The 26,061-nt window shown below is 33.3% G+C and overlaps 4 protein-coding genes and 1 long non-coding RNA gene across 9 annotated transcripts in view; 4 read left to right on the top strand and 1 right to left on the bottom strand.

Moving 5' to 3' along the window:
* LOC139986983 (uncharacterized) overlaps positions 1-12,495 on the top strand; it is a 71,810-nt gene extending 59,315 nt beyond the window's left edge. For 2 of the 3 annotated variants that reach the window (XM_072002780.1, XM_072002781.1), the window contains 5 exons: positions 6,332-6,498; positions 7,540-11,277; positions 11,474-11,519; positions 11,933-12,124; positions 12,362-12,495. In XM_072002780.1, coding sequence (XP_071858881.1) covers positions 6,332-6,498; positions 7,540-11,277; positions 11,474-11,519; positions 11,933-12,124; positions 12,362-12,391 — 4,173 coding nt within the window. In that variant the 3' untranslated portion in view covers positions 12,392-12,495. The remainder of the gene's footprint in view (positions 1-6,331; positions 6,499-7,539; positions 11,278-11,473; positions 11,520-11,932; positions 12,125-12,361) is intronic. The other variant, XM_072002782.1, reaches the window with a different exon arrangement.
* Positions 12,414-14,876, top strand: LOC139986985 (inositol-tetrakisphosphate 1-kinase). Of its 2 annotated transcripts, none has more exons than XM_072002787.1 (5): positions 12,414-12,550; positions 13,266-13,364; positions 13,429-13,570; positions 13,694-13,830; positions 13,895-14,876. In XM_072002787.1, the coding sequence occupies exons 2-5, from the start codon at positions 13,323-13,325 to the stop codon at positions 14,477-14,479; spliced, it is 906 nt and encodes a 301-aa protein (XP_071858888.1). In that variant the 5' UTR covers positions 12,414-12,550; positions 13,266-13,322; the 3' UTR covers positions 14,480-14,876. The 2 variants fall into 2 exon arrangements, with proteins under 2 accessions (XP_071858888.1, XP_071858887.1); XM_072002786.1 differs by lacking the exon at positions 12,414-12,550 and adding an exon at positions 12,559-13,111.
* Positions 14,877-15,911: 1,035 nt separating this feature from the next.
* Positions 15,912-23,130, top strand: Bbx (bobby sox). Of its 2 annotated transcripts, XM_072002784.1 has the most exons (9): positions 15,912-16,068; positions 16,153-16,392; positions 18,713-18,913; positions 19,144-19,599; positions 19,692-19,879; positions 19,971-20,093; positions 20,173-20,280; positions 20,368-20,705; positions 21,201-23,130. In XM_072002784.1, the coding sequence occupies exons 2-9, from the start codon at positions 16,366-16,368 to the stop codon at positions 21,287-21,289; spliced, it is 1,530 nt and encodes a 509-aa protein (XP_071858885.1). In that variant the 5' UTR covers positions 15,912-16,068; positions 16,153-16,365; the 3' UTR covers positions 21,290-23,130. The 2 variants fall into 2 exon arrangements, with proteins under 2 accessions (XP_071858885.1, XP_071858884.1); XM_072002783.1 differs by having other exon boundaries at positions 15,917-16,392.
* Positions 23,131-24,213: 1,083 nt separating this feature from the next.
* On the top strand, positions 24,214-25,701 carry Yippee (yippee zinc finger protein). Its single transcript, XM_072001647.1, has 2 exons — positions 24,214-24,468; positions 25,105-25,701. Exons 1-2 carry the CDS (start codon positions 24,308-24,310, stop codon positions 25,292-25,294), a joined length of 351 nt encoding a protein of 116 aa, XP_071857748.1. The 5' UTR covers positions 24,214-24,307; the 3' UTR covers positions 25,295-25,701.
* Positions 24,330-24,690, bottom strand: LOC139986374 (uncharacterized). Its single transcript, XR_011799632.1, has 2 exons — positions 24,549-24,690; positions 24,330-24,491 (listed from the first exon to the last, which is right to left on the bottom strand). It is a non-coding gene; the product is annotated as an uncharacterized lncRNA (long non-coding RNA).
* Positions 25,702-26,061: the final 360 nt, after the last annotated feature.

The following is a 26,061-nucleotide window of genomic DNA, read 5'->3' as shown; positions in this document are numbered from 1 at the left end:
GTTCGATAGGTTAGGTTTCACCTTTGTATAAAGATGCATCGTTGTAAAAGACGTGTCTATAAAAGAAAGACGCTTTTCGGACAACCTAACAGTTGTTCTTTAAATTGCAATTTAGTAATCGCAGTAAGTTGCAGTAATAAAATCAGAAAATAGGAAAACAGTCGTTTCGTCGCGACTTAATTCTATGTTACAACAGTCACGCGTAGAAAGTATTAGATCGTCCGGAAGGTTTCTTTCGCTTTATAAAGAAATAATGGATGCACAACATTTTCCATTTTATATTATATTATCGATGATCCATTTTATTATCGATGATGATTTCTTACGTATGATCCATTTTGTCCTACCAAAATAAAGATCACAACGTTCGATAGGTTAGGTTTCACCTTTGTATAAAGATGCATCGTTGTAAAAGACGTGTCTATAAAAGAAAGACGCTTTTTGGCAACCTAACAGTTGTTCTTTAAATTGCAATTTAGTAATCGCAGTAAGTTGCAGTAATAAAATCAGAAAATAGGAAAACAGTCGTTTCGTCGCGACTTAATTCTATGTTACAACAGTCACGCGTAGACAGTATTAGATCGTCCGGAAGGTTTCTTTCGCTTTATAAAGAAATAATGGATGCACAACATTTTCCATTTTATATTATATTATCGATGATCCATTTTATTATCGATGATGATTTCTTACGTATGATCCATTTTGTCCTACCAAAATAAAGATCACAACGTTCGATAGGTTAGGTTTCACCTTTGTATAAAGATGCATCGTTGTAAAAAACGTGTCTATAAAAGAAAGACGCTTTTTGGCAACCTAACAGTTGTTCTTTAAATTGCAATTTAGTAATCGCAGTAAGTTGCAGTAATAAAATCAGAAAATAGGAAAACAGTCGTTTCGTCGCGACTTAATTCTATGTTACAACAGTCACGCGTAGACAGTATTAGATCGTCCGGAAGGTTTCTTTCGCTTTATAAAGAAATAATGGATGCACAACATTTTCCATTTTATATTATATTATCGATGATCCATTTTATTATCGATGATGATTTCTTACGTATGATCCATTTTGTCCTACCAAAATAAAGATCACAACGTTCGATAGGTTAGGTTTCACCTTTGTATAAAGATGCATCGTTGTAAAAGACGTGTCTATAAAAGAAAGACGCTTTTCGGACAACCTAACAGTTGTTCTTTAAATTGCAATTTAGTAATCGCAGTAAGTTGCAGTAATAAAATCAGAAAATAGGAAAACAGTCGTTTCGTCGCGACTTAATTCTATGTTACAACAGTCACGCGTAGAAAGTATTAGATCGTCCGGAAGGTTTCTTTCGCTTTATAAAGAAATAATGGATGCACAACATTTTCCATTTTATATTATATTATCGATGATCCATTTTATTATCGATGATGATTTCTTACGTATGATCCATTTTGTCCTACCAAAATAAAGATCACAACGTTCGATAGGTTAGGTTTCACCTTTGTATAAAGATGCATCGTTGTAAAAGACGTGTCTATAAAAGAAAGACGCTTTTTGGCAACCTAACAGTTGTTCTTTAAATTGCAATTTAGTAATCGCAGTAAGTTGCAGTAATAAAATCAGAAAATAGGAAAACAGTCGTTTCGTCGCGACTTAATTCTATGTTACAACAGTCACGCGTAGACAGTATTAGATCGTCCGGAAGGTTTCTTTCGCTTTATAAAGAAATAATGGATGCACAACATTTTCCATTTTATATTATATTATCGATGATCCATTTTATTATCGATGATGATTTCTTACGTATGATCCATTTTGTCCTACCAAAATAAAGATCACAACGTTCGATAGGTTAGGTTTCACCTTTGTATAAAGATGCATCGTTGTAAAAGACGTGTCTATAAAAGAAAGACGCTTTTTGGCAACCTAACAGTTGTTCTTTAAATTGCAATTTAGTAATCGCAGTAAGTTGCAGTAATAAAATCAGAAAATAGGAAAACAGTCGTTTCGTCGCGACTTAATTCTATGTTACAACAGTCACGCGTAGACAGTATTAGATCGTCCGGAAGGTTTCTTTCGCTTTATAAAGAAATAATGGATGCACAACATTTTCCATTTTATATTATATTATCGATGATCCATTTTATTATCGATGATGATTTCTTACGTATGATCCATTTTGTCCTACCAAAATAAAGATCACAACGTTCGATAGGTTAGGTTTCACCTTTGTATAAAGATGCATCGTTGTAAAAGACGTGTCTATAAAAGAAAGACGCTTTTCGGACAACCTAACAGTTGTTCTTTAAATTGCAATTTAGTAATCGCAGTAAGTTGCAGTAATAAAATCAGAAAATAGGAAAACAGTCGTTTCGTCGCGACTTAATTCTATGTTACAACAGTCACGCGTAGAAAGTATTAGATCGTCCGGAAGGTTTCTTTCGCTTTATAAAGAAATAATGGATGCACAACATTTTCCATTTTATATTATATTATCGATGATCCATTTTATTATCGATGATGATTTCTTACGTATGATCCATTTTGTCCTACCAAAATAAAGATCACAACGTTCGATAGGTTAGGTTTCACCTTTGTATAAAGATGCATCGTTGTAAAAGACGTGTCTATAAAAGAAAGACGCTTTTTGGCAACCTAACAGTTGTTCTTTAAATTGCAATTTAGTAATCGCAGTAAGTTGCAGTAATAAAATCAGAAAATAGGAAAACAGTCGTTTCGTCGCGACTTAATTCTATGTTACAACAGTCACGCGTAGACAGTATTAGATCGTCCGGAAGGTTTCTTTCGCTTTATAAAGAAATAATGGATGCACAACATTTTCCATTTTATATTATATTATCGATGATCCATTTTATTATCGATGATGATTTCTTACGTATGATCCATTTTGTCCTACCAAAATAAAGATCACAACGTTCGATAGGTTAGGTTTCACCTTTGTATAAAGATGCATCGTTGTAAAAGACGTGTCTATAAAAGAAAGACGCTTTTTGGCAACCTAACAGTTGTTCTTTAAATTGCAATTTAGTAATCGCAGTAAGTTGCAGTAATAAAATCAGAAAATAGGAAAACAGTCGTTTCGTCGCGACTTAATTCTATGTTACAACAGTCACGCGTAGACAGTATTAGATCGTCCGGAAGGTTTCTTTCGCTTTATAAAGAAATAATGGATGCACAACATTTTCCATTTTATATTATATTATCGATGATCCATTTTATTATCGATGATGATTTCTTACGTATGATCCATTTTGTCCTACCAAAATAAAGATCACAACGTTCGATAGGTTAGGTTTCACCTTTGTATAAAGATGCATCGTTGTAAAAGACGTGTCTATAAAAGAAAGACGCTTTTCGGACAACCTAACAGTTGTTCTTTAAATTGCAATTTAGTAATCGCAGTAAGTTGCAGTAATAAAATCAGAAAATAGGAAAACAGTCGTTTCGTCGTGACTTAATTCTATGTTACAACAGTCACGCGTAGATAGTATTAGATCGTCCGGAAGGTTTCTTTCGCTTTATAAAGAAATAATGGATGCACAACATTTTCCATTTTATATTATATTATCGATGATCCATTTTATTATCGATGATGATTTCTTACCTATGATCCATTTTGTTCTAGCAAAATAAAGATCACAACGTTCGATAGGTTAGGTTTCACGTTTGTATAAAGATGCATCGTTGTAAAAGACGTGTCTGTAAAAGAAAGACGCGTTTCGGACAACCTAACAGTTGTTCTTTAAATTGCAATTTAGTAATCGCAGTAAGTTGCAGTAATAAAATCAGAAAATAAGAAAACAGTCGTTTCGTCGCGACTTAATTCTATGTTACAACAGTCACGCGTAGAAAGTATTAGATCGTCCGGAAGGTTTCTTTCGCTTTATAAAGAAATAATGGATGCACAACATTTTCCATTTTATATTATATTATCGATGATCCATTTTATTATCGATGATGATTTCTTACGTATGATCCATTTTGTCCTACCAAAATAAAGATCACAACGTTCGATAGGTTAGGTTTCACCTTTGTATAAAGATGCATCGTTGTAAAAGACGTGTCTATAAAAGAAAGACACTTTTTGGCAACCTAACAGTTGTTCTTTAAATTGCAATTTAGTAATCGCAGTAAGTTGCAGTAATAAAATCAGAAAATAGGAAAACAGTCGTTTCGTCGCGACTTAATTCTATGTTACAACAGTCACGCGTAGACAGTATTAGATCGTCCGGAAGGTTCCTTTCGCTTTATAAAGAAATAATGGATGCACAACATTTTCCATTTTATATTATATTATCGATGATCCATTTTATTATCGATGATGATTTCTTACGTATGATCCATTTTGTCCTACCAAAATAAAGATCACAACGTTCGATAGGTTAGGTTTCACCTTTGTATAAAGATGCATCGTTGTAAAAGACGTGTCTATAAAAGAAAGACGCTTTTCGGACAACCTAACAGTTGTTCTTTAAATTGCAATTTAGTAATCGCAGTAAGTTGCAGTAATAAAATCAGAAAATAGGAAAACAGTCGTTTCGTCGCGACTTAATTCTATGTTACAACAGTCACGCGTAGAAAGTATTAGATCGTCCGGAAGGTTTCTTTCGCTTTATAAAGAAATAATGGATGCACAACATTTTCCATTTTATATTATATTATCGATGATCCATTTTATTATCGATGATGATTTCTTACGTATGATCCATTTTGTCCTACCAAAATAAAGATCACAACGTTCGATAGGTTAGGTTTCACCTTTGTATAAAGATGCATCGTTGTAAAAGACGTGTCTATAAAAGAAAGACGCTTTTTGGCAACCTAACAGTTGTTCTTTAAATTGCAATTTAGTAATCGCAGTAAGTTGCAGTAATAAAATCAGAAAATAGGAAAACAGTCGTTTCGTCGCGACTTAATTCTATGTTACAACAGTCACGCGTAGACAGTATTAGATCGTCCGGAAGGTTTCTTTCGCTTTATAAAGAAATAATGGATGCACAACATTTTCCATTTTATATTATATTATCGATGATCCATTTTATTATCGATGATGATTTCTTACGTATGATCCATTTTGTCCTACCAAAATAAAGATCACAACGTTCGATAGGTTAGGTTTCACCTTTGTATAAAGATGCATCGTTGTAAAAGACGTGTCTATAAAAGAAAGACGCTTTTTGGCAACCTAACAGTTGTTCTTTAAATTGCAATTTAGTAATCGCAGTAAGTTGCAGTAATAAAATCAGAAAATAGGAAAACAGTCGTTTCGTCGCGACTTAATTCTATGTTACAACAGTCACGCGTAGACAGTATTAGATCGTCCGGAAGGTTTCTTTCGCTTTATAAAGAAATAATGGATGCACAACATTTTCCATTTTATATTATATTATCGATGATCCATTTTATTATCGATGATGATTTCTTACGTATGATCCATTTTGTCCTACCAAAATAAAGATCACAACGTTCGATAGGTTAGGTTTCACCTTTGTATAAAGATGCATCGTTGTAAAAGACGTGTCTATAAAAGAAAGACGCTTTTCGGACAACCTAACAGTTGTTCTTTAAATTGCAATTTAGTAATCGCAGTAAGTTGCAGTAATAAAATCAGAAAATAGGAAAACAGTCGTTTCGTCGTGACTTAATTCTATGTTACAACAGTCACGCGTAGATAGTATTAGATCGTCCGGAAGGTTTCTTTCGCTTTATAAAGAAATAATGGATGCACAACATTTTCCATTTTATATTATATTATCGATGATCCATTTTATTATCGATGATGATTTCTTACCTATGATCCATTTTGTTCTAGCAAAATAAAGATCACAACGTTCGATAGGTTAGGTTTCACGTTTGTATAAAGATGCATCGTTGTAAAAGACGTGTCTGTAAAAGAAAGACGCGTTTCGGACAACCTAACAGTTGTTCTTTAAATTGCAATTTAGTAATCGCAGTAAGTTGCAGTAATAAAATCAGAAAATAAGAAAACAGTCGTTTCGTCGCGACTTAATTCTATGTTACAACAGTCACGCGTAGAAAGTATTAGATCGTCCGGAAGGTTTCTTTCGCTTTATAAAGAAATAATGGATGCACAACATTTTCCATTTTATATTATATTATCGATGATCCATTTTATTATCGATGATGATTTCTTACGTATGATCCATTTTGTCCTACCAAAATAAAGATCACAACGTTCGATAGGTTAGGTTTCACCTTTGTATAAAGATGTATCGTTGTAAAAGACGTGTCTGGAAGAGAAAGACACTTCTCGGACAACCTAATAAAACACTCGGATGTTAGATGGTTTATTCGTTGTCTGATTTGCAGCTCGATAGCAAGAGATCCAGCGCAATTCTTTCGGATTCACCGGTGCTCAGTCCGGAAACGACGGCCATTCTCGAAAACGTAGAAAAATTGGTGAAGGACGCGCAGATCCAAATGAAGGAGATAAGTATGTCCGCTAGGTGCGGTCGCCTTCAAAAATGCACAGACGTGTAAGTGTCCCGATCGATATGTGCTTTTTCCTACGAAATCTACGCTCGTTTTTCTTCTCGATCAATAGATACGCGCTATGTATTTAATTTCCAATTTCATGTAGTAAACCGTGACTTCGTAACGAACTACGTAGCCAACGAAGAGCGTCTGGAAGAAAAACGCGCGTCGACGACGCTCGTGTCGCGTAAAATAAAAAAAAAGAGAAATCGAAGACGAAAAATAAAAGATAAAAATAAAGAAATAAAAAGAGAGAATTTATTTCTTAGCACTGGGTTTACACTAACTACAATTCACTTCCGAACTCCAGACGCGACTTTTCAAGACCGAAGCTCTTACAACTACTTGACTTTCGGCGGAATCCGATTCTTTTTCTTTATCATCCCTCGATATCCCCACTATCCACGCGTTTATTAAGCGTTCTCGAAGATTCGGCGAAAGGACCGTTGGGATATCGAGGATTCATTCATCAGGCACCTCGCTTCGGCGACATACATCGTCGCCGAGTGCCGCCACATCTTTATTTCCATCATGAGCCCATCGGTTCCGAAGCGCGGCCTGGTCCCCGATGCGGACTGAGATGTGGTCGATGTTACACTCGCAACGTACAAAACATTCCAATGCAACGCCAACTCACCTCGAAGCTTGCAAAGTTTCATCGCGTCGGTTTAAGTTTCAATAGCAGCTGCCACAAGCAACAACATAGTCGGTCACGCGTCGAGCCATTTGTCTAAGCGTCCCAACTTGTTCAAACCGCACATGTCTTTTGATACATAAATGCTTATTAATACATAAGATACAACTAATTTTATTTTCCAAGATGTTCCATAAATAATTGCTACCAATTGATCATCGAACAAGGAAGATTTACTGTCTTCGAGTAAATAATAAATCAATAACATCCACGTACCGCGTCTCTCGCACGTGTTGCTTGTGATTTCTCGTACGATGCTGTAGGTTGAAGGGTTCAAAAAATTCCCGCTCCTTCTCGGCCTTCGTCGGATTCTCAACCATATCGATACACAGCCTGGCGTTTCTTTCAGAGAACCAGACGAATCGGCGTTCGACGACGAGAACGATCAACTCTTGTACATCCGTGAGCGAGTGGCCTACAAGTTTCAAGAAGCGAACGGCTGGATCGACGCGGGATCCAGCGATCATCGACCTGGTCGCGAGCAACGCGACGCGATCAAAGCCAAGAGGGCGATCGACCTAACGGCGCCCAAATTTCAAATTTCCGACGATCGTTACGAGGAATTCTCGCGACGAAGGAAGCGCTACGTTCAAAGACTTTCCTCTTCGTGTCCCGCGCCCGAGGACGACGAGCGCGGAGACGAAGATCGTATTACACGTCCTCCGCCAGAGGACACGCGGAGAGACGACAAGAGAGCGAACGCGTTCTCTGTGCGGATGGGTCCTTCGGTGAATATCAAAGGTGACCTGGTCACCCAAAGCTTGGCAAGCATTCGCATCTCACCGGATCCGTCGTTCGTGCAAGAAAGTCGCAACGTCGCAACTTACGTGGTTCGTCGTGACTTTCGCGGCAAGGACGGCTCTCCGAGGAAGAGGGAGAAAGTCGTAAGAATAGCGGAGGACGGTGAAAGTAGGACGAAGGGGAAATCGAAGAGAGCAAGTTGGAAAGACCGTGTGGAAAGTGGCGATGGATCGGACGCGGCGCGCGTTCCTAGAAAATCGGATAGAGTTGCGGCAGAGAGGTCCTGCGATAGTTTGGCGAAGGACGAAAAATTGAACGATAAACTGGACGAAAAATTGGACGATAAATGGGACGAAAAATTGGGAGATGCGCGCGAAACGACGGCGAAGGATCTCGAGAGCGAGGGAAACCTAGAGTCGACGGATCGCGACGACGAGGTCGCGTTGAAGGAGAATTTTGGAGAAACGATCGAGGACATTTCGAACGACGAACCCGAGAGTGAAATTATCGAGGAAAGGACGGACGATTCTGCGATGAAAATATCGGCGAGGGGCAACCAGAAGCAAGTGAGATTCGACGAGCGAATCTCGGAGAGGAAGGAATCCCCTGAAGAGGAAATAGCGGAGGACGGGAGTCCGCCGCGAGCGAAAAATCACGAAAGTCGCGTGGAGTCGCAAAATACGGAAGGAGCAGATGCAATTTGCGAGGAGAATTCGAAAACATCGTTGACGTTCGTCGAACGTTTGCAAAGCCGCCGAGCTTCGAACGATCAACCTGAACGATTCAAAGGCTCTTCGAGGAAACTTCAAACGAACGACGAGCAGGTTCCCTTATCGAGCAAGGAAGTGGAAGAAAAGCACAAGACCAATAAAAGAAGACACAGGGAGGTTTGCGAGAAGCGAAGAACGGAGGAGGATGAGCGCTATGAGGCGATGGATAAACGTTTCGCAAACATCGTTCAAAAATATTGCAACGGAGACGAGAAACAGCGAGGAAACTACGCGGAGGACAACGTTTCTTCGTCGAGCGCGATCTTCACGGAAGATAGCGAGGAATCGGACGATCTTTGCAATTTGTACGAACCTTCCATGGACGAACTGGACCAGGTGTTGCTTTCGTACGATAAGATAATCGAGAGCGTCGTTCGATCGACGAAAACGATAGACAGGTTTCTTTCGCGACCGGAGCTCGACGAATATCGCGCGCAAGATACGACGAGAGAAAAACCCGACGGGAAATATACCGCTGATCTGGTTGCGATAAACAGCGCGAAGATCGCAACGCTGGAAACCGATGGAGCGGAAAATTTATCCAAACAAAGAACGCTGGCTGATCGGTTTCACTCGCGCGCTAAACACAGCGCGGTATCAAAAGTAAAGAAGAACTCGACGATTAGGCCGGAGAAGTTTGCAAAGCGGAATACAGCGATTGAATTGGAAAATTGCGAATTTGATCAGAGTGCAGAGATGGAGGTGGAAGAACGTCGAGATCGGACGAAATCGACGATCGAAGATCGACGGTTGCTAACGAGAAATAAAGCGAACGTGAACGAAGAGTGGGAGCTTGATAGGATCGAGCGAACGAAAGCTACAACGTGTTTAAAGTCGTCTGTATCGACGAGAAATGAGAATGGTTCGAGGAGAAGGTGTATCGCGCCGAAAGTCTCGGACAAATTTACGGCGCGAATTTTCCCAACGAACTCGAGGACGAAGGATCGACCGGCCCTTCGGAGGAGAACGCCGAACGAAGAAACCACCGGCTCGAGCGAAGATAACAGCAGGAATTGCGAAACGACGACCGGTACCAACGAGCCGAGAGACATTTTTCCTCGTAGAACGCGTTTATTTCGAATCGTGAACGATAGCTCGAGCTTAACCGCCTCTTCGATTTGGCCGCAGTCTTCGAGTACGGATACGAAGAGCGCGAACGATACGAAAATGTCGCAAGAGACGTGGAGGTCGGCGACGATCAAAGACGAGTCTCGCGATGAGAGGGCGACGATTCTCAGGATAAACGCGCTGGAGTTGAAGGAAGGAGAGGTTCAGGGAGGTAACTTCGATGATACGACGTTGCGGAACATCGCTCGCCCCGCTGTCTTAAAAAATGTTGAAGCGGAAGAGAGGATCGAGGAAAACTTGATGGCGCGCGCTCTTCGAGAAGAAACGCGCTTCGTAGAAGATAAAATAAAGAACATGCTGAAGGTAAACGAGATAGTGCCTCTGATGGCGAAGAGCTTGTTGGAGGGTTTGAAGAACGACGAGGCCAGTCGTGGAAACCTGCAGTCGCTAGTTTCTGGCAAATCGTCGATATACAACGCGGCTTCGAACAACATTCGTATGGTCGGAGCGACGAAATCGGGCGACGAATCTGAGAAACGAGATTCGCAATTGGAACATGCGCGGGTTGAAACTAACTCGAACGAAGAAATTATCGAAAAAGATATTTCGATGAAGGATAAATCTGAACGCGACGACGCTGTTCTTAACGAGTCGATTCTTAATACCGAGGACCGATCGTCTTTAAAATGTAACGTTGATATATCGAGAAACGAAAATTCTGCAGATAAAATAGACCGCGATATCGGATTGGCGGAGGATGTTAAAATAAGCGATGGAATTGATAATACGAAAAAGGATCCCGAAAAGAACGACGAGAATAGTATCTCGAAGAAGGATGCGAACTCGCGGATGGAAGTAAGCGAGAAGGAAAATAAAATCTCTACGATAACCGCGTCTAATATTATTCACGAACCAACCAGGAGCAAGGAATGCCACGTTGCTGAAACTTTAGGAGATAATCTGCCGCGAAATATCGATGAAAGAACGAATTTACGCAACAACGAGGCAGTTGTAAAGGATATTAAGGAAACCTCGGTGAAAACGAACGATGACGAAGATGCGAAGCGCGATGACCTTGAAACTTGGAATGAAAGATCAGTATCTTCGAACGATACGGTTGATGAATTGAAAAAAGAGAAATCTGTAGAATTGTGTTCGATGGAAAATCCAGGGAAAAACGAACAGTTTGATAATAATAATATCTCGCAGGGTTTATCGTCTGATTCTTTGCGCGATTGCGCGTCTCTTCGATCTTCCTCGAGAAACCTTTCGAAAACTTCATCGAATAATACGAAACTTTCACAGGAAGCGAACGAATTTAAGCAGATGGAAACGAATAATGCGATTGTTGATAAAATAAGCAGTATAAATAACTCGCATTTCGATAGCTTATTGGAGAAAAAGAACATTTTATCCGATGTGTATGACGGAGTGGACAAAAAGTTCTTCTCTTCTACCTGTCTCGATGCCAATACCAATTATTCAAGTTTGCTTAATCAACGGCAGAGGTAAAGGAAATACCTTAAAACACGCGCAATTTCAAGTAACTTAATTAATTAATCGATCATTATACGTTTAATGTTTGGTCGTATTAACTAAAAAAATATTTATGAAATTATATCTACAATTATTTAATTACTGCCATTATTTTCTTTAATCGATTTCCTTGAAATTGTTGAAATTCTCAAATTATACTTTTTACAGGCTTTCTAATGGTACGTCTACGATATCTACGATAGAATCGAACAAGGTAAGAAATATCTCTTTAGCATTTAATGTGTCCAATGTGATAATTAAACTGCGAATATTTATACAAGTTCGTATTTTTACGAATATAATTAAAATAATAGAATCTAGGCAGGAGTTCGTTTTCTCTGTTAAATATTATAACGTATTCTGTATATTTATTCATCTTGAAATTTTTTATAATCCGTTTTTAATAGAGTAGTCCGGCAATAATTCATTTGGCAGAAAGTCTCCTACCTTTTGTATTAAGAATATATTATCATGTTCGCAATTGTGAGAATTAAGACGAATCTGCTCGATTTTATTAATTTTTAATTCCATGCGCAAAAGTTTTCCGAATAAAATCGATAAAAATAATTAATATTGAAATTTATATATTTTTTAAATTCTCCGTCTAATTACGTCTCATTATCTCAGATGGAAATTTCGTCGGATACTTCACACTCCGAAGGGGAACTATACATGCCAAGTTCCGGTTCGTATTCTCTCGGAGAAGTTCGAATGTTGACAAAGATTCGATCAGATGGCGAAAACACCGATGATTTCGATAATAACGTCGCGATTTTCGTTACGAAAGAGATGTTGGCTTCTTGGAACGAATCTTCGAAGGTAAAATAACAAATTTCGTAATATATATATATATACATGAAATAATATTAAAATTATACTATTGTATAATAATATGTATTAGTATTAGAATTATTATAAATTAAAATCTTAAAGTTAAGATCTTAGTAAGAAATTAAATTATTTAAAGAAATTTCAATGTTATATTATCATATTGTTAATTGAACCTTTATTATGAGAACTATATTTTTTAATTATACTTAATCGATTTATTTTTAGTCTCTCATACAGAGCATGGGGGAAATTTAAAATTGCTGATTTGATAGAAAGCGCGCCATAGAAACATGAACATGAAGAACGTGTATTACAAATACTGAAATTGAAGATGCGACGACGGTGACACATTCCCGAATATTTACGATTTGAAAGGACCATTAAATACACGATGAAAAATATCATGAAAGTATTGTAAATAAAATGTTAATTTTAGATAATCATGTTATGTATTGGATTATTATAAGTGTCGTGTAATTAAGCATAAATAATGTGAAATGTGCTTGTCATTATTATATCGCAATAACCTGTGATCATTTATTACACTATCTAAAATAAATATAACGATAACCCAAGTTGTACATGAGAATAAAATTTGAGAAAATACTTTGCTTTAAGAAAATAAACTGATTGTGTAAAATGTATATAACCAAAGGGAATACAATAATACCGTGGAGTATTTCTTAAATCATGCAAACATAACCTTACATTTCAGGAGAAATATGAAATTAGTTGACACAAGAATCTCTGAGACAACGCATTAATAGAGTATAATTTACCTAATGGTTATTATTGAAATAATGTATTGTATACGCTTTAATGGATGAAAATTATATTCAACATAAGAAAACAACGCGAAAAAAAATGTGCGACAAGTATGTCATCGGTTACTCGATATCTGAAAAAAAACGACAGAAATTTAATTGGAATGACTTTTGTAGTGTTTGTGAATCTGAAGGGTTTCTATTAAAAATGGTAAATAATTTTTTAAGCTTTCTGAAATTATTATTAAATAGTTATGCCATACATGATATAATAATGTGAGGTTATGTATAAAATGTTTTATTTATAATTTATATACGTCTATAATATTTTATCAAATATCTTAGAATTGATACGTTGATTTCAGATTGATATAAACTCTGATCTTGAACCTCAGGGACCATTCCATGTTTTTATATACAAAATGACAGACAAACTAGCACATGCTGAATATGGTGATCAATATGTATGAACAAATTTTTTATATTTATTGTGATTAACAACGTTATGACAATTAATTTATATTCCAGGCCAAAGCAATTATCTCAAGAATGAAAGAATACTTCTACCAACATCCCGAAATAATAGTTATCGACCCTTTGGATAATATTAGGATTTTAATAAATCGTTATAAATCGTATGAAATCTTACAAGAACAGCTACAACTCGATGGTAAATAAAAATTCTTAATAGTTAGATTTGATAATTTTTTTATTAAAGGTAATAAAATTAATAAATAATGATCTATATATAAAATATGTGAATTATATGATTATATGATCAATCTTTTTATAGGGGTATTTACTCCAAGGTTTGTAGAAATTAAAAGTAAAAATGCTATTGAGAATATATCGCTGTTAAAAATGGCAGGTATTAAGTTCCCATTTCTTTGTAAACCACTTGTGGCTCAGGGTTCCAACGATGCACATAAGGTAATTTAATCGTTAGAAAACATACGAATGTTATTTAAAGGTTAATAATAATCATGCTTTTTAGATGATGGTTATTTTTAATGAAGCAGGTGTGAAGGATTGTCAGCCTCCTTGTGTGGCTCAACAATTTGTCAACCATAATGCAATTCTTTATAAAATATATATAGTTGGAGAAAACTTTCATGTAGTTGAAAGACCTAGTTTCAAAAATTTTTATGAAGAAGACTGTACTGCATTAAACACAATATTTTTTAGTTCTCATGATATATGTAAGAGCGATTCCAGGTCTAAATGGTCAATTCTGACAGAGGAAGACATTCCAGTAACCGTAAAACCGAAACATGAAATACTAAAGAAGATTGTTAAGAGAGTTACGGAACTTTTTGGATTGCTTTTGGTTGGTGTGGATGTTGTTATTGAAAATCATACCGAAAAATATGCGATCATAGATGTAAATATGTTTCCTGGATATGATAGTTATCCTAATTTCTTTGAACAATTAATAAGCTGCATAAAGAAGCTATCAATTGAAAACAGAGATTTGCAGCAGCATTCTAAAATTTACACATTAAAAAAGTGTTTAAGCGATGACTTGGATTCTGGGTTTGAAAGCGACGAAAAGAAAAAATATTCTACAAAGAATAAATAATATAAATAACAGGAAAGTGAAGGAGATTAATAAATATATCAAACTGATATTCCAATTCACTATATTGTAACAAGTACAAAGTGATATAATTTGATGAAGCAATGTATGCTTTTTTTTATAATGACTTATTTCATGTTTACCCTTGACGGTACTTGAAACTGTTACAGCAGATCTGCGTTTTGTGACCTTGCTACTTTCTAACATTTTTGGGTTGTTTGTTCATGGTATATAGTTGTAGTAGGGAAAGATTAATTTTGTTTATTAACTATATTGAAATTTTTTAATAAATTTTGCCCATTATGGTAAGAAACGCATGACTGCCAAAGAATATTTTGTACTTTTCACTTGTATACTATATTTGCATAAATGGTTGAATAAAACACCTCTGGGATTAATATATGTAACGTATATTTATAAATTTACATTTTCATTGTGAACTGTGAAATTGTACATTAAAACTACTATAAAAATATTAAAAATACACAATGAAAGAATTATTGAATACTATATTTTTTTGTTCAAACACTTTCATGTAATTGCTTATTTTGACAAAACTGTAAATACAGGGTGGTTCGTTTAAATGGCATTATCTAAATATCTCCGCTTTTATGTGTGACCATTGAAATACTGTAATTTCGTCTTGAAAAACTTTTTCATACAACAATAAATAAGGCAGATCTGCGTGTCCATACCACGGTCTTATCAACTATAAACATATCTGAACATTTCCATATCGAAGGTATCGGCGATGTCATCTGTCTTTTGAGTCGAAAAAAATTATATATAATCATATATTCATATATACAGATATTACGAATGTCCCAGACAGAGACAGAGACAGAGACAGTGACAGTCTACTCATCTTTGCCTGTCTCACAGAACGAGACCCTTTTTGTCTTCCATATTTATTTTTCAGAACTCAATTTTCGAACGATTTTCTTTAGCAAGTGACGAGACCTGTTTATTCATATGATCGTGCAGTAGATGCTTTGCACAGTCATTTTGATTTTCCATTATATTTTATTGGCAATCATCTCAGCATTTTTATCACAAACTGAAAAATATCTTCATTATTAATCAATGCCTTAATCTCAAAGATAATGCGTATTTTATAATAAAAAATTAATATTGTCATTTATATTAATTGAGAAATATTATACAAATTTGTAAATTCTTCATTTTAAAGGGTTAAAAAGTAAAATATTCAAGGATAATAAATCTCTTTTAGTAATGTTTGTGTAGTTTAATTGGTAATACTGATATGCTCATACGCGCGAACCTTTTATTTTTTTGAACACAATGAGCACGATGCTGAAAATGTGTACAACATTAACGTATTGCTCTCTCAATAGTGTGTGTAATTTTATACGAAGCGAAACAAGAATTCAGTATTCATTAGAGACTTAAAATAATATTAGCAGTCGATACTATTTAGAATCTATTGATTCACTCAGATTAATTCTTTTGGAACGAGCACATATAGGCGCGTGACTGGTTTTAACAGTGACGTTTGTAGATTCGTGACGTTTGCACGACAAATGATTTAGTTGCAAACACAAATCGCTGGAATAATACTGTTTGTGTGACTTGTGAGTAAAACATAGCCCGAAATGTTTTTCAAAGCGACTAATAAATTTCGTGAAATGTGATAAAATATCGTGACTTTTTGCCAGAATTTTCTTTCACGTGGGCCACCAGAAACAAATGTGGACGAAGGCATCGAAGGAGGAAAAAGATAGAAATAGTACGTAAGAAGGAGAGGTTAATTCGTGCACGGAAAAGAGCCAGAGAAAGAAAGCAAGATACGGAGGAAAAGAGAGGACACTCAGTGCCGAAGCTTTATCTTTATTATGCGCCGCTGAGTGAATTGTCAAGTGAAATCAGAAATGGCTGCCAACGAGCAACAACGCAAGGTGAGTAGGGAGAAATACATTGTATTTTTCTCGAATTGCCAATGGCTTTTCGATACGTCTGTGTCAACAGTGAATTCGTAATACTGTCTAAGGTTAGATTTATCATTCTGAACAGTCGAACGTGTGATTTATTCGCGATGATTTTGAGTCAAAAAACGGGATTTATACAATGTCTCGAGACTAGTCATACTAAAAGGAACAACAACGTCTTGGGCTTAGTTCTATGTTAATAAATATTTGACAATTAGAGGGACTCAAGAACGAATTATACAAGAATATAGTAGCGTTTTGTGTGAATGGGAATTTTTTCAAGGGACGTTTCACTTCATTCAAATATTTGCCAGATCATCGGTGCATAGAAAGACGTATAAATTGTTATATGCAGTATTTACATTTGCACAAGCAGCTGTCAGTAGATGATCGGAAAGGTGTCATGAGGTCTTGGAAAAAATGTGCAATGTGCAATTCTCTTCGATGTCTGGTTCATATGAAATATGTTGGAAATTTTTTTTCAAAACATCGAAAGCTCATACGAATTTGACGGAGATAGGTAGTGCGATCGAGGTAATCAACGTACAATAGCATTAACGAAAGCTGCGACGTATGACAACCGACATGCCCTAACAATTTTTGACTATACTTCCTTCGTTATATTTTTCATCATATTTTTGACTAACGATCCGACTTTTACATAAATCGAAATTAGTGAGGAATTGCGACATTTCATACTGAAAATATCCTGGACTTTGTGCAGCTGAAGTAATTAGACAGAATACGAAAATTAACATATGCCTGTTATGACGGCGGATATCTATATTTCTTTTTCAATGAGACTACTGCTACTACTACCGTCAATTTTAATATTAATCGTATATTGTCAATATTATTACGAAATATTTCGGGAATGTGGCGAATCTTTCATTCCTTTGACATTGGATTCTCTACCAATCCAAAGCATTTGTAGATCGTTCTCCTCGTTGTACCATAAATAGACGTGATTTTCTTTTTTGTCTTAGAGTTATCATGGAACGCAATCTTTTTTTGGAAAAATCGTTTTTACAAACGTCGCAGCAAATGTAATCTTTCTCATGACTTTTTACTGTTAATGTTTAAATTTTATGACCGATTTCATAATATTGTGCACAGAACACAAATTAATATATTTTTATTATACTTTCGTTTCGTAATAAAGTTGACTTATCGTGAAGGTAAAAATATTGAAAAGATAAGGATAAATAACGAAAAGATTACATTCCATTAAAATGGATATATTTCTGTTTTTATTTTATTCACTTATATGTATGTATGCGTTGTATACGTGTATATGCACAATCTCCGTCATATTTGTGTGTTGATTCACGTTTACATTTTTTCATCACTTGTATAACAATTCGTTAAGTATGGACGTGAATAGAACATTAGAAAAAGTATGGGGAATAACGTATACTACAAGTAATGCATTTAATTGCACTCGTAATCAAATAATCAATAAAGTTTTTTTTATCAAGAAAATTATTTTTATAAAATTAATTTACCTTAGATAAAATGATAAAATATTCTTATAATTTCGTTCGTAATATGCTTCATTGAATAAATAACTGAAAAGCATATTATTTACCATTTAGTATATTATATTAGTAATTGTCTTTAATAAATATTTCATTTAAAAAATGTTCAAATGACACTTGTGCTTATTCAATGTTAAAAAAGGTATATAGACATAGATGAGTAATCTATTCACATACATCCATTTCTTAAATTAGTAACAACATATTTTTGTGTGTATTTCTTTAAATTGTACATTTAATATAAACAATTAGTTTTAATATATTGATATTATCTATGAATGTAGAGATAAGCATATGTGACCTTAGAATCTGTCAAGGTATGTGATTTTAAGGTTTCACAAGTGCTGTAATATAACTGAATTTTGTTCTGATCTAAAAATATATGTAATTTTTTTATTGTTATACATCATATTATATAATTTTTGTAACAAATAACAACTAAATATGTAATATATATTAATTTCTATAAATAATAATGATTTACTTAATTTAAGAGATGGTATTTGTGTTTATACCTAAATATTTTTGTTAATTTAATTACAAATATTTTAATTCGTATCTTATTAATTGTTTAACATAGTATTAAAAACATATTTTTACCATATTTAAATAGAAATAGAAAATAATTACACACACACACACACACACGTTTTATTTCAATCAGATTCCTTTACATAATTTTTATTAACCAGTTATATATATTTGTAAAGAGATATATATTAATAGATCTATCAAATTCTATTAACAATTAGGAATCACGAGAATTAAGAGAACCAGCCCACCATGCAAGGAGACCAATGAATGCTTTTCTTATTTTTTGTAAACGTCACCGTGGTTCTGTGCGATCTGGTTTCCCACATTTAGAAAATCGAGCAGTTACAAGAGTTCTTGGAGAATGGTGGGCCACTCTTCATCCAGATCAAAAACGTTCTTATACAAATCTAGCACAGGAGGTAAATTACTTGCATAATAAGGAAGTTAAATGTCATGCTAGTAATTATACTGTTGATGTAATTTGACATAGTCAGATGTAAATCTTACAAACTCAATACTGTTTACAATCCTATACAAATCTTTATTAAAAACTAAATATTTTTTTTTAAGTTATATATTAGAAATCTTAATTACAAATTTTTAATTTTCCTAATTTCAATTTTTATGATTACAATTTAAAATTTTTCAGTACAAAGATGCATTCTTAAATGCAAATCCTGACTTTAAGTGGTACAAATTACCAGCACCTCCTTTACGTACTTTGAATACTAGGCCTACAAACAAAAAGGCAGAAACAAATTCTAATGAGCAAATAGTAGAAAGTGTAAAATGTGAGAACAAGTCTTCCGATTATTCAAAATCTGATAAGCGAGATGGACAATCAATTCAACCAGGAAAATTAGCTGATGAATCCCAAATTGGTGGCCTCAGTTCATTATTTACACCTCAAAAAACACAAGCAGCAGATGAGAAAGTGACTATTAATGGTTCTGTGATTGAAAATGATACTGAAGTTCCAAAACCTCCTAAAAAAAGATATTTAGAAGTACCTTTTTCATCTGATAATAAGAGAGAATGTAAAGCTGATCTTTTTGATGCAAAAAAGAGAAAAAAATCTGAATCAAATAATAATGTGCATCAATATGTAAGGGACCTTTTTAATTAAATTTTCTACCTTTAAATAATTAAATAGTCGTACTGTTTCTTAAAATTTCTAACATTAACAATTGTATTTAGGATACAGAAGATGAAAAAACAGAAATAAATAATTTTTTAACTACGAACATGCCTTCAGAAGAAAGTAATTTTAGAAGTGAACGAACATGCAAAGGTTTACGTTATCAAAAGTTCCTTGCAGAACAAATGAAAAATGTTGGTGCATCAGGACAGCAGCCTAAGAGAAGAAGACAAACTGGAAATCGTAGGTAAATAATTACAATATTTCATTAAACTTGTGTTGCATGTAAAATATGATTTCATCATTAATAACCTACTTCTGATTGATGCTTTCATTAGCATTGATGGTCAAGCAACTGAAAGAAGAAACTCTATTTCTTCAAATGTCAGTGAAAAAACAGATTCCTTGAGTAGTGAAGGTGGAAATAGCTCTCGCGGCGAATTAGAGCATCTTGTTGAAAGGTAATTTAAATTCGTTTATCATTTGCATTTTTATTATATATGTGGAAACAAAAAGAAATAATATAAGTATTATTTAAAGCGCCGAGGGAAATATAGAAGCATCAAAACCAGAAGAGACAGAAACTGAAGGTGCAGAAGGACAAGTTGATTTTGGACCATGGACTGCAAGAAAAAGGTTTCGAGCTGAGTAAGTTTAATGTCATTTTATATTGGTACTCATTAAAATATTGTGTAATATACAACGAGAATGTATTATTTTCATTTTCTTATGTAGGGACTTTAATTTAGAAAAGAAAATTGAAGCGTTACCATCTTTAAGTTTAGAAGAATTTCAGGAAAAGAAGAAGCAACAACGTACGAAAAAGAAAAAAATTGTACAAAAATTAACATCGACTTCGAATAATAAAAGGCATCAGAATAATTTCGACAGCAACGATCAAACAAACAGTCAAAACAATACAAAAATGTCCCAAACAGAACGTGAAAATTCAGAAGATGCTGAGAAACTTCTAGTTGGAAGTCAAAAAAGGAAAGCACGAAAACAAAGCATTACACGTAACGCGGCAGCTATAAATGATTCAAAGCAAATTGAGATCGAGGAACCCAATAAATGTAAGTATAGACTAAATAAACTGTATTGTTTATTTTTTACTTTCATTTTACTTCTTAGTGTTTTGTTCATAAATATAACAGAAATATTTCTTGTAAATTTTTCAGATTGGAACGTTATTATTTTTATGAAAGAAAAACTTATAAAAATTGTCTTATCTTTTATTTAGATTATCTATGTTTTCATCTATAAAGAAGTGAAAGTTACAAGAAGAAATTGTACTTTTTATTAGGAACTAGAATTCAGTTAACTAAAGCTTCAATTTATATTATAAGGTATTTATGTATGAGTTAGAAAACATAAATTTACGTTCCAATCTGCAAAGTTTTCACTTGTACTTAAGTTTTATAATTTGTAAACATTCTTGGTTTTAAAATTAAAATATTTAAGATTATGAAACTAGAGGATATTACCTTTCATGTTTGTTATTATAAATACGATATAAGCTTATATTATTTAATTATTATCAAGTTAATTAATTGTGCAAATATTGATAGCATGGTGTGCATCGCCGGACTTAGAAGCACTGGCATGTCTTGCAGCAGTTGCCGCCAACAGAACAAAACTTACCAAAAATAATACATAAGAGATATATATTTTTCATATTTAGCAGTCGTTCATGACGTAAACTTGTGCTAAGTAAACCAAAATCTTATTCATTTATTTCTTAATACAATTTCTTATTAGCTGAATTATTGAAATAATTGCTTTGATTGCTGTTAAAAAAAAAAAAAAAAATAATAACGTTTCCGATTTATCAAAAATGTACTACGTTATTATTGTTAATATCTATGTCGTTAATCGCTGTTAATATGAATATTAATACTGTGACTGCTATAATTATTTCGTCACACAAAATGTAAAAATATTTCTTTTATGTTGCATGAATGTCCCACAAATGTGGTTTATGGAATATAGTTTCTTGTATAGTTTGTTAATGAATAATCTTGTTACTATTACATACTGAAGAAAGATTCTAGTTTTCACTTTGCGTTGCGTGTAATTATTAAAATGTTACGTCAAGCATTCTATACTTGTTAATAAATACCTGCAGTGCAGATGATAGCCATTTTATCTAACTTGAAATAAAAATGCCCGCATATTGATATTCATTGGGAAATTTGTGCAACTTCCAACAACGGACGTATTATAGTCATATAGGACCTGACTAGGTAAATATTCGCTGAAGGAAAGGAAAGGTGCATGCAATAAAAGAGTGTTAGTGAGCGTGTATTATGATGATATTGGCAGAGCAAGGATTTGATCTTGCAAATTAATTTTTTTAATATGAAATGTTATAAATACTATGAAGAAGGGACGGTAACAAAGCCGTGAACCTTCACAAAGCCGATGAGCAGGGCATTTTATCATATCTATGTGTAGTAACGATAACACGTAATAATTGCAAAGTCACTTGTTACTATTTTTGTTATTATCATCGGCGTACGTTTTATCTATATTTCATTATGTTCTGTAAACATTTTATGTACATAGAAATAGGTGCAGTATTATGGAAGATATCCTTCATGATCTGAATATCAAAAAAGGATATAATCAAAATATATATGTATAAATATATATATATATATACATACGCAATATACATGTACACATGAAAGAGACCACTGTTTATATGCTGTACGTGCGTACATGTAAATATACATAATAACGTTACGTATGCAAAATAAAAAATGTAAATTTTATTATTAGCGAATGTTCAATATCAAGAAGCGTATGTATACGTGTATGTATATAATTTGATAAGACTACGTATATATATATGAATGTATATTTATAATATTTATATAACTATTATTCTAGAATTAAGACCATGAAAAATGCGTTTCTGTGCTCTGTTTGAGAAAGTAAGGGACTTGTCTGTGATTTTGGCTAAAGGAGTTTTTAATATTTTATATTTTTCTATTGATTTTTTCTCTCGTTTTTCTTTCTCACTTTTTTAATTTCATTGAAGTCTAACTCCAGACACTATTAGTGAAATGATAGGAACAATTAATGTTAGTAAATTCCTCTGTAATATGGAAATGAGTATACTGATTATATTTCAAATGTGCCTTGAAGAGATATGAACATAGATATTAAACAATGACCAACAATATATTTTCGATTCGTTTCGTAATTCTAAATGTTTTTTGGCTTTTACATTTATACCTTCCACATTTTCTAATTGTGGTTACGGTACATAATTATAGCGAGGCTTTTACGGCCAACGTCCGAATATTTGGAATTATAAAAGAAAAAATTAAGGGAAAGTGTTTCGAATTTTACTGCACAAACATCTATGTACCTAGCTTTAAAAGTATAATTTACACGAACATATATATTATATATATATCTATATTATATATATACTTGTAACATATTGTATACCGTTTATATGAATAATAAAGATATAATATTTTGATGTAATCTCTTGAAATTATTTACAAGATATTTTGAATATATATAACAGGGATAATATATATAACAGTTCTTATTCTAAAATAACTTATTCATTTTTTCAATGTATGTTTATTTTAAAAAAGAAAAAAAAATAATGTGTAAGGGGCCTTATTCTAAAGAAAGTTTAGTACTTTTTTCAAAGAAAATTTTTTAAAAATTTCTATTAAAAAAGATTTGTTAATTTTATTTATGATATTTATTTAAAAATATTTCCCAATTCGCATGTGTATTTTAGACGCGAATATGGATAGTAATTCATACGAATACTTGTATGAGGTATGAAATTAAATAAATATTTGAGTAATATGTATTTGCGGCATTTTCGTCATTTTCCAAAAATATATTATGATGCTTATGTTTTATTTAATTTGCTCGTGTATAAATATAGATAATATATATACATGTTTCTCCTCAGCTGTGATTTTTAACGTTAAGATTACAAATCTATCTTATTCATCCTCTTATTGGTATTTCGTTTTACACATTTCTGTTTTTTTGTTAATTTAAAAAATAATCAATTTTCATGTATCGCTATTGATGTTGATATAAGTAAATAAATTTCGTAAATATACATATAAAACCGTTAAATAACATTACATCAAACTTATTTCATGACTATAGTGACACATGTTTTATAAACATATAGTTCTTTTAATTTCGACTTAAACTTACCTAAATACTGCGTTCTCATTTTAAAATTACGACTTATATACAAAATGTTTTATTTTCAAATTATTCACTATTTTATTAAATCATTTTTAAACTGTTGATTATGTATGTAATAATATTCATATCGAAAGAAAATTTATAGTAGAGACAATAATTTTGATGCAATGTTATCTTACATTTACAGTCTTGTATGTCATTTTTGTATTTTTTTCAGCGTCGCTCCGATCGCAGCGTACGAGTTTAAAATTTTTGTAGGCGGTTGTGCCATCTAGAAGTTTGAAATCTATGCATCATGGTTAAACAGCCTGACTCACGCGTTGTATCGTATTGTGTAGCGTAGAGTGTGCATCGCGCTGTAGTACAGTTACGCCAAATTACGCCTTGCTTGTTTGTAGAGTCAAGCAGTTCGCTTGAATCTACCAAGTCGTTTTTATTTCACAGTAGATACTTGGAAAGCGATTTACGATATTTCAGGATGGGCGTAATTTTCTTGGAACACATCGGAGGTACTCGGTTATTCTCCTGCGCTTCTTGTGACACCAATCTTACAAACAGAGGTCAGCTGATAAGCACGCGTTTTACGGGTGCGACGGGCCGTGCTTTTCTATTCAACAAAGTCGTCAACTTGAATTACAGGTATTCACGTTTTTCCTTTGTTCCTTTAAATAAATTAACGTCAAACGTAATATACAATAAATTTATGTTTACATTTCTACCTTTTGAAAATTCTCGCGCTTAACAAAGACAATTGTGTAAGGTGGAATGTTATTATACTCATGTACCTAAGAAAGAGGGACAGAGGAGTTAAATTTAAGCAAAAAACTCGAATTATCCGTTAGAGGAGAATGTGTATAAACATATGGGAAAGAGAACTGTAATAATTGTTTGTAAAATTAATTACGAAAGTACAACATGGCGTCATTTTGTTTTGATATCATCATTGTATTATTTGTATATTACGTTAAGATTTATTAGTACAGTTTAAAGAAACTTTGTCATTCTAAAAAAACTTATCATTATTTCAAACAAAAATAATTTTATTGTTTCATTGATTATTTAAATGTTTGTAACTTTTATTACTTATTTTATGTTTATTATATATTATTCTTAGGTACATGATTTGCCTGTTTATACATATGTAGCTTTTTAACATTATTTAGCACACAGGATACCATTCGTAAATGTACAAAATCTCAGAGAAATTGTACTAATGGAATAATCCTATATTATTTTTGTCCATTCATAATTTAATTTGTCTGCAATGATACACAGCGAGGTACAGGATAGAGTGATGTTGACGGGTCGACACATGGTCCGAGATGTCAGCTGCAAAAACTGTGATGCTAAACTTGGGTGGGTGTATGAATTTGCCACAGACGAGAATCAACGATACAAGGAAGGCCGTGTCATCCTGGAACGTGCTTTAGTCACTGAGAGCGATGGAATGGGCGACAATATTTAATAACATACACATAAGTAGCACGCCATAGGATAAGAATACCTTATAGTCAGTGCTAAATCAGTTGTCCTATTTCTCTGTGTTCTTTCATTATTTGGAATAATCAAAAACAAAAGATTATTGTATGAGTATACGATGATTTATATCTAATATCTAATATTTTTGTAAACATGAAATATATATTACTATTTTAAAGCTATGTTTCATTCGACAATGTATTTCGTGCTAGGTCACATTTAAAATAAACGTTCGGTCTATTATTGTGTTAGAATTTTGAATACAATAGTTTTTTTATATTAAAATTTATTGTAAAGAAAAATATAGATTATATTGAATAAGTAAGATAAATTGTCAACTACGACCAAATATATTAATTAACTTAATAAATCTCAGAGAATTTGTTAGTTTATACTGATCAATAAATAGACTGCGGATGTTTATGCAAATTCATATTTTTACGAATATGTAATACTAATAAAATAGAACCTCAGAAAATATTTGTTTTACTCACCTCAAATATTAAAACGGATATTGTACTTTGAATATTTTATATATTTTTAATATTAATGCACTCTGTATTCTGCTGATATTTTTAAATTTCCCACAATTGCATGAAAATCCTCAGTTTATTAATAAATATACACTAAAAATAGAAAGAAACCTAATTGAATTTTGAACATATACTAAAAAGCCAAACGAAATCGACGTACATTTGAGACACAAATGAACCGCGCCCCAAGCTATAACGCAATTGGTTGTTACCATTCGAG

The sequence above is a fragment of the Bombus fervidus genome, chromosome 4, assembly GCF_041682495.2.
Source record: "Bombus fervidus isolate BK054 chromosome 4, iyBomFerv1, whole genome shotgun sequence".
Taxonomy (NCBI): Eukaryota; Metazoa; Arthropoda; class Insecta; order Hymenoptera; family Apidae; genus Bombus; species Bombus fervidus.
Note: the sequence above shows the minus strand (reverse complement) of the source record. Positions and strands in the feature narration are given on the sequence as shown.